This window comes from Lagopus muta, chromosome 9 (genome assembly GCF_023343835.1).
Source record: "Lagopus muta isolate bLagMut1 chromosome 9, bLagMut1 primary, whole genome shotgun sequence".
Lineage (NCBI taxonomy): Eukaryota > Metazoa > Chordata > Aves > Galliformes > Phasianidae > Lagopus > Lagopus muta.
In genome coordinates this window covers 1,811,669-1,826,277 of record NC_064441.1, presented here as the reverse complement: position 1 = coordinate 1,826,277, position 14,609 = coordinate 1,811,669, and the positions used below count along the sequence as shown (strand labels likewise).

At 39.6% G+C, this 14,609-nt stretch overlaps 1 protein-coding gene across 5 annotated transcripts in view; it reads right to left on the bottom strand.

Moving 5' to 3' along the window:
• SMC4 (structural maintenance of chromosomes 4) overlaps positions 1–14,609 on the bottom strand; it is a 33,662-nt gene that overhangs the window by 13,629 nt on the left and 5,424 nt on the right. For all 5 annotated transcript variants that reach the window (XR_007378947.1, XM_048955423.1, XM_048955426.1 and 2 more), the window contains exons 5-8: positions 14,218–14,394; positions 2,619–2,783; positions 1,450–1,577; positions 854–994 (exon numbers count right to left, since the gene is read on the bottom strand). Coding sequence is in view for 4 of the 5 variants with exons in the window: in XM_048955423.1 (XP_048811380.1) it covers positions 854–994; positions 1,450–1,577; positions 2,619–2,783; positions 14,218–14,394 (611 nt within the window). In the remaining variant the exon portion in view is untranslated. The remainder of the gene's footprint in view (positions 1–853; positions 995–1,449; positions 1,578–2,618; positions 2,784–14,217; positions 14,395–14,609) is intronic.

The window sequence follows — 14,609 nt, the reverse complement described above, 5'->3', positions numbered from 1 at the left end:
GAAAACAATACTGGTCAGTTTTGGTAGAAGCAGCATCCGAGGCTCACCGTGTTCGTGGTATTTTCCCCAAGGCACTCATTTCTCATCAGAGAAGACAAACCCATGAAAGGATGTTAAACACGTTTTCAGAAATGACTTTTTTTCCTTTGCTAACGTTTGTAATTCATAACTCTCTCAAGCCATTACAGCTCAGAGGATGAGAAGGTTCACAGTGCAGTCAGAGGAAGGTTTAGTAACCAGATGAGTCAGCAGAAGGAAAATTCAAACCACAGATAGGAGGTTCATAAGGAAATCAGAGACAAATACAGGTACAGCCAGGGATTGAAGCTTTTCAGATGTGTATCTAAAAACCTGAGGAAAATCTTCCTGCTATTCTTTGCAGTCAGCATAAAGAAGTAGTTTGTACTTCTAAATCCATAACAACCAGGTGCTTTGTTGGCATTAATGGAGGCTATTAGCCAGCTTTCTCCAAGAGAATCAACTCACAGAACACCAAATAAATCCAGTGAGAATATTTCAAAATTCATTTACTTGAAAATATCATTTAATTAACGCCAGGAATTGTTCCTAAGAGACTCTGCTCATCAGATAATTTAAGCTTTTGGTGGAAGGACTACAAAACCCCAGCTGTGCTCCTCTGTTTGAGCAGCAACCCATGCATCTATTTCAGACTTCTGCTTTCTCTGTTTCCTTTTGTTCGTTTGTTTTTCATACAGCTTCTACAGCCTCTCCACAGCTACTGAAAGCTGGCAGGGACCCCAGGGATCATGATGTGCAACTACTGGGAAAATGTGAGCTCCTTGTAACTTTAACAGTAATATGAAACCATGAAGTCTGTACCTGGAGCACTTACTTCTCAAGATCCTTTAAAGCTTTGCTCTTGCTTTTCATTTCATCTGCAAGTTTACTACTCTTCTCATTAATATCTTTAGTTTCTTTCTGTATATTTTCTTTTTGTGCTTCCAAATCATTTATTCGTTTCTGTAGGTCATAACTAAAGAAATCCAATAAAACAGTATTAAAAAACATTTTTTCCCACGAAATAAACATTTAAAATGAATATTTATTTGTTATCTCAAGGATAAGAAAACAATAACGCCAAGTATTATATCCCAATACTCATTATCAACTAACTTTGCCAATTTTACACAGAACAGCAAGGAAATCTATTGCTTTTTGACACCTCATATGCAAAAACCAAACAAGTAGATCACTTGAAGCTTCTAGGTGTGAAGCTGTACGAGGCACCATTCTTTGGAAGACAATGAATGTGATCTATTATTATACAAAAAAGTTGAACTTAACAACTTGAAAAAATCAAGATCTCTAGCATAGAGATCACTGCTGTACAACTGATTTTGAATGGCTACCCAGAAAAACAAAATATTTCGGATCACAGACATGGAAACACCACCACATGAAAGCCAAATCAAACCTTCAGTTACTTACATGTAGTACTGACAGATTTGGTTTTTCTCTTTAAACATTTTATTTTCCAGGGAAAGAAATTCGATGGCTTTGTTCTTGTCCCCTTCTAAGGCATCCTTTTCTTTTTCCACCATTTTAACTCTATTTAACTAGACAAGACAGACAGTCAAAGCTGGCTTTAATGCTAGCAGCATAGAAGAACAAATTGTGAGGACAAAAAAGCCCCAGAACCTTCACAGGTCCCACCTTCAGAGAGATGCTATCCCACAGTTAACTCTGCAAGCAACTGAGCAGTGCAGACTTTCTGAAATAAGAGATGTCTGCTGCAGGCTGTACTGTAAGGGCAATTCAAAGCAACACACAGCTCAACAGGAATCCTGCAGATGCTGGGAGCAGCTGATGCACACCGAGGAAAATGCAAGTGAGCAACAGAGGAGTTACAGGAGTCAGCATTTTCACCGGCCCCTTTCAGGTGACATCCTGTGACTACACATCTTTTGTTCTCCTTTACGCCTTTAAAAAACCAGAATCTGCTACATGTTAGAATTTACCAAGCACAACGAAGTCAAATAAAATAGAACTTGGATATTTTCCTACATCTAGAACTTAATGCAGAAGTAAAAAGCCATGTAAGCAATGCCTGCAACAGATCTCCGTAGCTCGAGTCACAACTAATTTTCTGTATTTGTAAGTGTCCTCATGAAGTTTTGCATCACTTTGGCATTGCTGTGTTTCTCCCCCTCGCCCTTTTCTTGGCATTTAGGTTTCCCTGCTGCTTATTCTATTTGCTACTTTGCAACAGGACGAAGGCAGGTATGACTTCATCCATATGTATTCAGCTGATCTGTTTCACTCCTCGTTCTGAGCAGCAGCACACGAAGCACAAGGATATGACCAGAGATGTTCAGCAGATAAGATCCTGGCTTCCAACTCAAACATTCAAACCTTTGGGTACCAGAAGCCAATGGCTTCTTAAGTGCTTAAAGAAGGGCAACTGATGTCAACTCCCCACTTCTTTTATGAGGGAAGCATCAGATGCAAGAAAGGCATCTGAAAGTTCTCTGTACTTGCATAGAGTGCCAAATCTTTAAAGAATAAATCTTTAATTGCTTTTCTAAAAGCTGACATAATGAGACACTGCAAGTTCATCTATTCAATTGATAATTCAAATAAGCTTTTCTAAGACTTACCTTTTCTCCCCTCTGTTCATTTAAAGTCTCTACTCTGCGACAAAGAGTTTGAATAGGATCTCTCAGCCGTGCAGACCCTATCAGATCTTCCAAGTACTCCAGCATGCCCTCATCATGTTCAGTCTGGCCTTTGGGTTTCATCATTGCAATCTGTTCAACTTCCCCCTTGGAAAAAAAAGGTTTAATGTTTTCTTCTTTTTTTTTCCTTTTTTTTTTTTCCTGAGGGATGATAGCATGTTAAAAATATACAAAGGGGTGCAGGTGTATGAATACAGAAGCTCACAGTCAGGTCTAAAATCTGCTGTTTCTGTAAAGATTCAAAATGTTTTCCCCCAGCCTAGAAAAAGAAGGAAAGAAGGAAGCATCTCCTCTAGGTTGTGTAGCACCCAGGAGTCTTAAGTTACACAAATCAGGATTTAAGTCCTTGAAGATTCCCTTTAGGGAACAGAAGGTCCATAAGTCTTGTCTGATGGCTGAGCTGGGCCTGCAACTCAAACAACCAAGGCTTGTTTGTTGGGAGAGAAACAAAGTTCAGTGTTAGACTGCAGTTCATTTTCTTGCACGTAAGTCATTAGCTTCAAACTCTTGAGCTTAACACTGATTTGATTTCTTACAAAATAAGAATTAAAGATTAAACTGAGACAACGACAAGGACTGATATCATTACTCAATTACAAAATATGTCTGCTATCCATATCTTATGCTTCAGACAGCGCAGCCTTAAACCTTTCAAAGGAAGGATTACATTTTGTGAATTAGATGCTACACATTAGAAGGCAAAGACAAGAACCTGGATGTGCATGTATTAAATTGGAGTTTTAGAGGAAATACAGATGTGGATGCAAAATTAAACAGTGAACGCTGAGTACAAACTACTCACCCCTCAAAAACCTGCACAGTTATTGGATGTACAACTTATTAGGAAATGGATGAGCACTTAGGGAATGCAGAGTACTGGCACTGCACAGGCTTTGGGACAGATGTTTAAACCTGTGAAATAACAAGCTCTATTACAACTGAAATTTAGTTTTAGGACTGATAAAACTTAAAAACAGGATTTATATTTTAGCATTCAACCTAAGTATGTAAAAAACACCTGAAGTCTGCATACAGAGACCAAAATGTACTCCAGAACTGTCACTGCTTCATGTTGAGCCGGAGCTGAAGACAAGCTCTACTGAAGTATGGACAAGGAAGGAATTCTTAAGACATACAGAAGATGGAGTGATTAATGGGACTGCAGGAAAAGCAAAGGGACCATCACTGGAGTCAGCAGTGCGGAGGACTCCCATGCCAGCTCTGTAAGCAGTCCTGTAATTGGCTACAGAAGTGGAGGACAAGGTACTGCTGAGCACTGCCTCTCAGCTCAGTCGGTACTTCTCGCACAAGTGGCTTCCTTCCACTTTCCCAGCACACAATGACACCTAGTGGCCCAGTTTTTCTTCCAATTAATAAATGCTGTTCAGCTGAGCAGAAGGGAACGGGAAGTTTGCAAATTTTGCAAAACGAGAAGCACCATTTGTTAAGTCACAAAGTCTTTCTGAAACACAAGAAATTCCCAAGTTGGGGTAAAACACAGAAAGGTGGGGCTGTTTTTGGTTGGTTGGTTCTGTTCTGTTGTTTCCTCGTTTAACAATTCTAGAAGTTACACACATCCAGGCTGTTATTTTTCGATAATTACGGTTCATAAGAAGTCTCAACAGGCTTGGAAAAAAACTCTTTTTACTTCTTATGGATACGATAAAGGCAATTTGCTTTTTAATAATTGCAGCTGCACAGTGCATAATTCCAATGACACACCCATCACTGAGGAATTTATGATAATTTTGCTGCTTCTTGCATTAAAGCTCTTCCTGCATTTACACCCAAGGAAAAACCATCGCTGCAAAGATCTCCTATGTTGTACATCACAAAGGTTGGTTGCAGTCCAATTTGCGCTTTCGTTCCCCTTCATTCCCTCTGCCTTCCCACCACCCCCTCCCCATTTCTTTTCTACAACCAGGTACAAAACGATGCTGTATTTCACACAAGCACTGTCATTTACCCTAAGTGGACAAGGAAGGGATGTAAGCCAACATCTGCTCATGACCTAATTCAGTCCAATTAACCCTCTTTGAATCATGACTATTTTAGTAGTTGTGAGGGCTCTCTGTAGCTCACCAACACACAGAATAGAACTGCAGTGTTTTTAATGACACAGCTCATCAATGAAGCTGAATTCTGTATCTAACTCTATAATCCTACCAACTAGGAAATCAGAGCTTTGACTGTCTATGTGGAAAAATAATATATCACCATAGAACCAGGAATGCAATCTTACCAGGGAGTAAAGTTTAGGCAATATGTACAGTCAGGTTTTGAAAAGATGAAGTGAATTGGGTGACTGGTGAGAAGATACTGAACATAAGTGGAGCTTGTCAGGCTGAGTGCATCAACTGTACGTGCAGCTCCTCTGCTTTGCAAGAAGCAACAATTTCATATTTTCTTCAACTTACAGGAAAATATTTAGATGCTGTTATGTACTTAAATGTTTGGATTCTTATCAAGGGTAAACGTGAAGACATTTAGAAGATACAAATAACAACTGGATCATAGCAGCATTAATTTTTATTTAATGTTTAAGTTATTTACCAAATTTTACATTAAGAAATCAGTCCATCCCTGCAGCTATCACACCATGGGATTAAGAGCTTCCCAGCTGCTGTCATCAAAGGAGACTGAAGTTGACTGCTTGCAGAAAGAGCAGGTACACGACAGCGATACAGGAAAAAGCATTTCACAGCTCTGCATTCTGTTATAACTTGATATACTCAATTTAACAGTTTCCTAACTTTTTAAACTATGCATCTTGCTTCATCCACAACTACTTGCATTGTATCGAAATTACACCCTTGCTTTTATCTAGTAAAAGATCTTTCAAAATACAGCCAGCATTTCTGAAAGTGAAACTAAGCAGGCAGTAGGCAGACACTTGTTGAGAAGCAGCATGTCCTAACATGTTCTCTTATAGCTGTTGAACCTACTAAAACTGACCACCAGGAAAGGTCTTTATTTCCCTCGGCTCTCAGTCATGCACTCACGAGGGGAGAGGAAGCAATGTGGAAAAAAAGAAATTAACATTAGGCCTCGCTGTTGGAGACAACTGAGATGGACGTTACCATTCAGAGCTGGCAAACAGCTACCAAAGGACAGCACAGACACACGCACACAGACCAGGGAGGAGCACCTCACATCCCATGAGTGCTTCGGGAAGGCTGCAAGTTTCCTGTCAGAATTCTACATGGAAGCACCAACCCAATGTCTATTTCTGCACTGTGCACACGGCATTCTGCATCAGGCTGAAATACTGGGATGCTGGCACTGGCACACCAACAGGAACAGAGGCAGTCAGCTCAAACACTCTATGACATACATACAAATGACAAGTTCCACACAACGACTTGGGTTAGTAATCCAAAAACAATTACTGGCACATTTTGATAGAGCTATTTAATCTTAAAGCCATTTCCTCTAATCACAGCCGTGAGGAATAGCATCAAAGAACTTGGAAACAGATGATCCCACCTCCCCTCACACAGCCAAACTGTCAAGGAAACTATTTAACTGCCATGATGTTTGAGATGCTTTCTAAACGTAAACTTCTGTTGTGATGTAAGTAGAGCAAGAAAGCCCTCAAAGACCAGTGCAAGAGCTGCTGCTAATAAAATTACCCACCTGCAACCAATGCTCCAGCCCAAGTGACTCAGATGAGCACAGGAGCACCAGTGAGTGCCCTATGCAGGAGTGCCTGGGCTTGCTCTGCCTATTGAGTTGAAGACCATGAGGTGCATGGATGGATGTGCACAAAGCCACCAATGGACTGCCAGGCCAGGTGTAACAAGCAGCGCTCTATTCTTTTACAGGCACGTGGCTTACAAGCATTTATTTTGGACTCTGTGCATTTCAGAAGTTGAACTTGCATCCTTTGAGTATTTGGGGAACGCTATACATTCAGTGCAAGTCATTTAGTGTAGACTGAATCAGTTTAATTTCTTTATTTCCATTGCACGCTCACTTCTGCGCTCACATTAGGCTAACACTCTCATTAGGACAAACACATCTGTCATGGTGCAGGCAGCTTAATGAAGTGGAGGCACTCCAATGCCACGTGCAATTTTCTGGAACCTATCTGTGAAAGGTAAGAACTTCATCTCCTGCACGGCCTCCAGAGCTGGACAGTGAAATGCCTCAACTTTCAATCACTGCATTTCATAGAATTACTACCCTTGTCTTCTCTGAAATCACTCACTTAAAACAGCTGATTTCTCAGAATAGAAAGCTTTAAATCCGAGTTTACCCAATATTCATCCACAAAAATTTTGAATGTAGAGCAAGGTCAAAGTGCTCAGTGAAGAGAACTTCTGACCTACTCATTCAGTTACCTTTCTGCAACTCTTCCCCTGAGTTTTGGCACTGCAGGTTAGTTCTCACTTCTGCAGAGAACTCCCGGGCTGATGCTCTGGGCAGACTGCAGCATCACGTTTGTGCAGCCTCTGCTCAGACTGAGCAGGCTCTGTGCCCTGAAGGGTTCTAAGGGTATTAAGCACCAACAGTGAATCCTAACACTGACATTACTCAGCTTCAAACAGAGATAAAATCAGAGGAGGTTAATTTGTGCCACATACAAACAGGAGCAGTTCTGTCTGTCATCATGCTGAAATTAAGGAGTTCCAGAGCACAGCCCTCAGATTCCATTTTAAACTTCTGGTATGAAACGAGGCAACAGCAGCAAAAAGCCTTTTAACTTCTACTGAAAGCTGTCTTAAACCTTTTCATGGAGGAAGAAAATGGTTTTTTTTTTGTTGTGAAAATGCTTCTGCATTAGGGGTCTCAGGATGACCTGTGGAGAGGTGCTGACCAATGATGCCTCCACTCCTCTAAAAAATATGGTGATGGTGTCACACAACAAAAATTTTTGTCACCCCAACTGTGAATGCAGCACTCACAGATAGACTTTGTTAAGAGCTCCACTGAGGCAGCACGTAGGTAAAGATATTTTCCAGGTTGTGCTGCTGTCAATTTCTGTTATCTTAATCTGAAGTTATAAACTCAAGTGCTGAAAAACTTCAAATTAGCAGAATCCCAAATGATGCAATGAATGGTACCATTGAGTGTTAAACCCCACGGCCTTGAGAAGCACAGTAAAGCTGGACAGAATGGGCACATTAAAACATATTTCAAAATAAGGAGCTGCTGAAGCTTAGAATCTAGTAAATGAACATCAGCTGAAACCTGGGGATGAGAAATTCTGTTCTTTTAAAGGAGCACTTTGTGCTGCAGTTGTAAAAAACAGAAAAATAAAAAACTCCACATTAGTCAAATTCAGAACTGGAATGATGTCAGATGTAACTGCACTGCAATTTATTCAGTTGTGATAATGAAGAATAGTTTTAGAGAAAACACCCCTTAAGAGACGCAATCCCATGCACTGGGAAAAATCTTGTGTGTCAATACATCACCGAGACTCCCAACGAAGCACAGCTGCAGAGCAGGACCACTCATCTCTGTCACTTCAGCTGCTCTTGAGAAGAATACAAATACTTGGAATCTTCTGGGGAACTTTCATGTGCTTTATCATTTGATTCCAAGCTTTAAAATAAATCAATAATCACACAACAATGATGCTGGGAACTTAGAGAAATACTTTATGTAGCTTTTTCCATTACTTACATTCTCCCCACCTTTGAGGGGCTGGGCAGTAGCAAAGCCTTCTTCAAATTGTGCAAAGGAAGAGTACTGCAAGTGGGGAGCATCTCTTTATTACAACAACCCTGTAAGTTTTTTCCCCAGTACTACCAATATATATGTTCAATTTGCTGACTAAATTAAGTGGATTACAGCTTGCAACTTTATGGTATTGTTTAATTCTGCTCCATTTATGCCACTGACTTAAGCAATATGCAAATACATACAAGGCTCATTGTTTCGTTTATCTTTGTCAAGGAATACAAGGATTAGTGGTTTTGTTGCATTTGTGAGCATATTATACATCCATGCATAAAAAAGCATTTAATGTAAGCACATTGGATTTTAAAGGCTAATGGTTTAAGAATGAACATTTGTTCCTTCCAAGGGCTTTTCTAGTTAGTAGTGAAGTCCATACCACACTCAGCTTAAAAACAATGGGATTTTCTGTATATCTCACAGGTGACCAACAGAACTCATCCTTTAAGCACAAGGCAAACACTGGAGCTGTAGCCAGCACATCCAGAACACCAAGGAAATGGTGCCTGCAGCTCTACCAGCCAACTGAACTCCGAGTTCTGCAGTGAATTAGAGTAGCACTATTGGAACGCTGTTGTTTCTCTGACTGAAGTACTTTATCAGTCAAGAAGAATGGGAACTGAGCTACAACATGAACCACCTGAAGTGAGGTAGCACAAGGCAAAGTTTATTTAACAGGAAAGTTTAGAATTTTGCATTTGGTTTTAGAAAACAAAGGTATATTTCAGTTTCTCCCTTAAAATACAAAGCATTTCTTCCAGGCCAGGCAAATGTGGACAAGAGATTGTCCAGGTATTTCACCAGTCTCCTACAGGAGTTGAAAATAACTGCACTTAGCATAAGGAGAAGCAACGGCACACAGCGTGAAGCTGATAACACTATGGATTTGCTTGAAGGACAAACTGCCTTAGAACATTTAGAATGTTTGCTGTATTTCTAAAAAGTCAACTTCCAGGATGTTCCTGTCAGTGTTATCCTTTGGACTTTTCTTCCAACCCGCTTCTTGAAATCAGAACCAGCACTAGCACTGAACTACTGCTGCTAAGGTTCAGGTGCTTCTGTTGCACAGCTCCAGTGCTACATGGCTGGTTGGCAAACAGCAGGGAGAAAAGTATCAAATTCTCACCTTCCCTCTCTGCCTTCCAAGAGAAGTGATCTAAGACAGGGGAGAAATCAAGGAAGACAAGGAAGTAATAAGCACAAGCACACAAGCCTGCAGTGCCACTACCATCCAAAGATGAAGAAAAACTTGTAACTGGCCTGTTGCACAACATTCAGTTGTTTGCACAAAACTACTGTTCTGCATTCTGGAAATAATTTAAAAGTAGCCTTTGTCAAGCTGTTCACACATCTGTCTAATTTTAGAAGCTTTCTTAAGGACATTCTTGTATTTAATAAGAGAATACAAATTGAGTGCAAGTCTAGAGTCATTCTGGAATCAAAATCAGTTACTGCAAAACCAACCTACAGTGTTTGCTTTAAGATTCTTGCTATGTTCTGACTAAAACTCAATCCACCACTCTCAACTACACTGCATAGATGTATTTTGCATCCTCTTTCCATATTTCCCTATTTTTCTGGAAAAAAACCCAAAACCTTGGTTATGACGTTGCATTGGAATTTGTGAAACAAAAATCATACTAATTGCCAAGAAATTCTGACAGCAAAGAATTGACTTTGAAATTGCACATATGAAGTCTTAACCATGTCTCTTGCAGCTCTATACTCACTTCAGCATAAAGCTAATATTTTAACAGGGAAAGTGATTCTGTACTCTGAATTAGATGTAAAGCTCCTCCTTTACACCCTATTTAATACTTCCATTTGATTACACGATTTCATTGGTTCTAATTCTTCCTACCACTTCAGCCCAGCTGTCCTTAAAATTTCTAGAACAAAACTCTCTTCACCAGTTTTGGCAGCATTGATCTCCATTTATAATCCCAGGAGAGCTTTTCAGCCTGCGCTCTACTTGGATGCTTCAGCTCAGATGTTGGTGTGCCTCATTAGGAGAGCAGCCCTCAGCCTCTGGGAACTTCAGGCTTATCTCAAAGCAAGAAGAAAATGTGTTCCCCCTCATTTCCTCTCCAGTACACCGAAGGAGTGACTCCTACATTATTTCCACAAAGCAGCAGGTGAAAAACTTGACTAAATTTCCTTTCCTGCAGCACAATCTTTCCACTGGACAAGACTTATCTGTACATTAAAAACTGCCATTCCAATCAGATAAAAAATGCATACATATAAAATCACTGTAGCTATTCCTACTTGCATAAGATCACATGAGAAATTTTAAATTGTCTATCAAATCCATTTAAATGACACTAATTAGCAGAAGAATTACTTGAAATAGTTTGAAAAAACAGATTCAAGAATAGTTTGATTTCAATTCATAGAAGTATAAAACAAATTCAGGTTTTCTGATTCTTAGTGTTGTTTCTGCAATATGCATCCGTATGGGCATTGCTTGCAAAACTCCATCCTCTGTTTACAAAGTTGATATTAACCATACTTCTCTTACCTTGAAAGATAACAAAGCCAATTTCAGCAGGTGGTAACAGTTGCTGTCCGGTTTGCTTTGCTCCCCAGACCTCCTGCCCTCAGGTGTCCTTAACTGACATCCCCTCAAGCTCTCCCCATTTATTTAATGCTTCCTTAGGGACAACCAGCCATGAGTGAGAGGCTGGGATTTCTTTCTGGCCTCGAGGTTGACCACTACAGAGGACTTGCTACTGAGCAACAGCAAACACACTTACCTTCCGAGCTTTGCCCAACCTGGCTGAGCAAACCTACCCAAGCTTTCTGTGCATAGACATTCATGTTCCAAGTATTAAAAAAAAAAAAAAAAGCTAAATTAATTATAATTTTATTTGTTCTTCTTTACAGATATACAAGTTACTGAAGCTTGGGTATGAAGTGTGGAAGGCAGGAACCAATAGCAGCAAGATGACAGATACTAGCACACTACCCAGCATACTTTAAACAAAAAGTGACTAGATGCATTTTTTCCCGTGGCAGTTTCAGGCTGTGGCAATCTCATTAGCAGTGCACCAAGCATTGCCTGTTCCCCAAGTGCTAAAAAGCATAAAGCAATTTATTAAAAACAAAATACATAGCAATAGAACTTAAGCATTGCAGAAGTGACAAACTCCTCCTGTTAATTGTTGGCAGCAACACACAGTAACCAAACCCATTCCCTTAATACAAGGGTTTTTTTCCCAATTAACTAACTCAGGCACACAATTTCTGACATTTCCAGAACTGCCTGATCAGCAGCACATTGTTTTCCTACAGGCATTTTTGGCAACGTTACTCAGCAAAATCACCAGTTTGATTTCAACATTCTCAGGATGGCATCAAGTACCTGCACCACTTTCTACTCAACCTGTAGAAACTGTGGTTCTGGCCCGAGCTGTCAGAGTCCCACCCAGATGCACCCAATGAGCCACGCCAGAGGGAGACTGCAGAATGGGAGCGAGGTGGAGAGAAGGAAAAGGAAAAAAAAGGAAGCAGCCTTCTCAAAAGCAAGCATTTGCCATTGAGTAATGCTAGATGTGGTAGCAGGATACCAATCAAGTATCTCAGAGTACTACTTGGAAGAGAACGTGTCCTACAACATTGCCTTTAGTGCTAGAGAATGCTTTCTCACAAACTGAAAGCAGCTTTTGATAACAAGTAACAGTTTTGTCTCTTAAAAGAGATCTATGTTAATTACACCCAAGCGAAAGTCATAACCAAAGAGGTGCAATTTATTTCCAAAGTGAAATTATTCTAACTCAATATTGAGCTCAAAGAGGCTACTCTGCGTTTAACTTAAGTACAACATGAGAGAAGCAAAAGTGAAATAGAATTGTCGCTTATTCCTCCAACTTTAAATAACCTAATTTGAAAAGTAGGAGGGAAAAGGGGCAATCCTTGTGATAGCAGCAGGCAGCCCTGGCTTTCTGTTATGGTCTCATTTACTTCTATCACTTTTACTACTTGGGTTTTGATGTTTTTCTGTCATTATACAGAAATAGTCACATTTTCCAGATGGAAATTACTCAGCTTTGTATCGTCTGATTAACAGAATTCACTTTAAAAAAAAAAAGAAAATTAAATAATAATAATAGAAATCACACAGACGTGTTCAAGGAGAAAGGGCCTTGCCTCAGTCACACTGAATAAACAGAAAATCTCTGTGGAGTTTCCTCTGCAGTTCATTATCGCATCACGCACCAAATTCAGTGCAAAGAAAGAAAAAAGATGGTGGGAAGCATCTCTGTGTCTTAACAGCACTCACACTGCCCTGATTTCCCATTATACAGATGAAAAGCATGAAACTCAAGCTTTTAGCATCAACTACGTTCTCCTCATGGGAAACAATTAATAGAAGAAAAAAAAACACATCTGGGGAGAAAAGTAAAAAATCAAACAGCAACTTAGCAGTAGTCCCTGCAAAATGCTTCCTTCCCCTCCCAGAGCAGGAAGGACACGCTCTGCAGCACTCAGCTTGGGATACTTCTGCACCATCATTTCTACCACATCTGACTGCAGTTTCTCCTTTTTTTTTTTAACAGTGTTCCTAAAGTGATACTTCTGAACATTATTATAACAAATACATATATTACTAGTTGTATTATTGGAGATATTTCTCACTTGAAAACCAAAAAGCACGAGAAGAAAGCACTGAATGGATTAATTAATTGGCATGAATACTTCAAAAACAGATATATCCTCTTTTTGTGGGTGTAACTGTAAAAAGTAGACTTGAGGAAGTGAAGCAAACACAGCTACCTATCTGAAATATGTCTTTTTTGTTTGTTTGTTAGAGGGGAACTGGAAGCTCCTTTGACAAAAACAGACTTAAAATCATCTCTGTTGAAAACCGTCACATCTTAGGAGGCTTCCACTGCTCTCTGATTCTCCAGGCCACAATCCTTCAGAATAGATTTGTGACATGTTTGTAATAGCAGTGAAATAATTATGGGTGATTGCAGATGTCTGTGCCCAATGGAATACTTAAATAAGTCCATCAAGTGCTTTAACTCAGCTCACACATTAAGTGACTGGCTGGCACCAGCAAAGTCCCCCATTATTATTTAAGCACTAGAAAAGTAAGCGTGGTTGTCTTCAGCCTGCCTGTGTTTCACACAGCCAGCACACACCAGCAAGCTTTAGAACTTTAAATCCCAATGTGAGAAGAAATGATATCATATTCACAAGCTATTACTTTTATAGCATGAGCTGTAAATTGCAGCTTTTCAATATGTACCTAGAATTGGCTACAAACCTGCTGTGCTTCCAGTCCCCTGCAGTTGTTAAACGAGTGTAAATGAGAAGTAAATGGGTTTTTTCTTGCCCTCAGTTTTATGCAGTTATTTTTAATATACATACTTCTGCAGTAAAACCATGTCTATAGATGAGAACTGTAGATAACTTAATAGTAGTATCATTAAGTTCATATTGATGCACCTTTATCTAAAGCATAAACAAGTTGCTGAATCTCTGCCACGCTTAAGCAGCACAATAATATTGGGGTTTAAGGTTTATTTTACTACACCAATATTTACGTGCTGCTAGGGCGGAACAAGTATGACAACTCTTCTATTCATCCACATGTCAGGAGCACAGATTCATTAATAGAAAAAATTATATTAGTGTCTTCAACTGTTTCTCTTCCTTAAATTTCTAAAGCAGCAAATAATGATTCGCATCTTCACTACAGCATGCAAACCATGATGTGCTGCTAGAGTACTTTAAGGCCTCACATACAGGACTCAAAGCTAAGCAGCATTTTGGTAACTATACCTGGAAATGATGCTTTCATAAAAATTGGTTTTATTCACACACCAACCTGTAATATCAAGAATCTGTTATGGTCCAGATCGATTCCGTGACTCCGAAGAAGAATGCCAACATCTTTGAACGTTGACTTCTTCCCATTGATGTGGTATACAGAAGAATTATCTCTATAGGCAGTTCTAGATACACAAAAATTGCTGTTAGGAATGACTTCATAATCATCCCCTTCCTGTGTTGAGGAAAAACAAAGGCAGAAATACAATTAGTGTATTGTATGTTTACCTCACATTTCACCATTTTATCACGTTAAGGTTTTAAGTCAGGGTCCACTTAATGATGCACACCTCCAAAAAAATATTAAGCACTAGAAAAAAAAAAAAACAAAAAGCCCAAATCTGCATGGTCCTCATGTGCTGCCTTTCTCATCTCTAATACAAGCTTTTG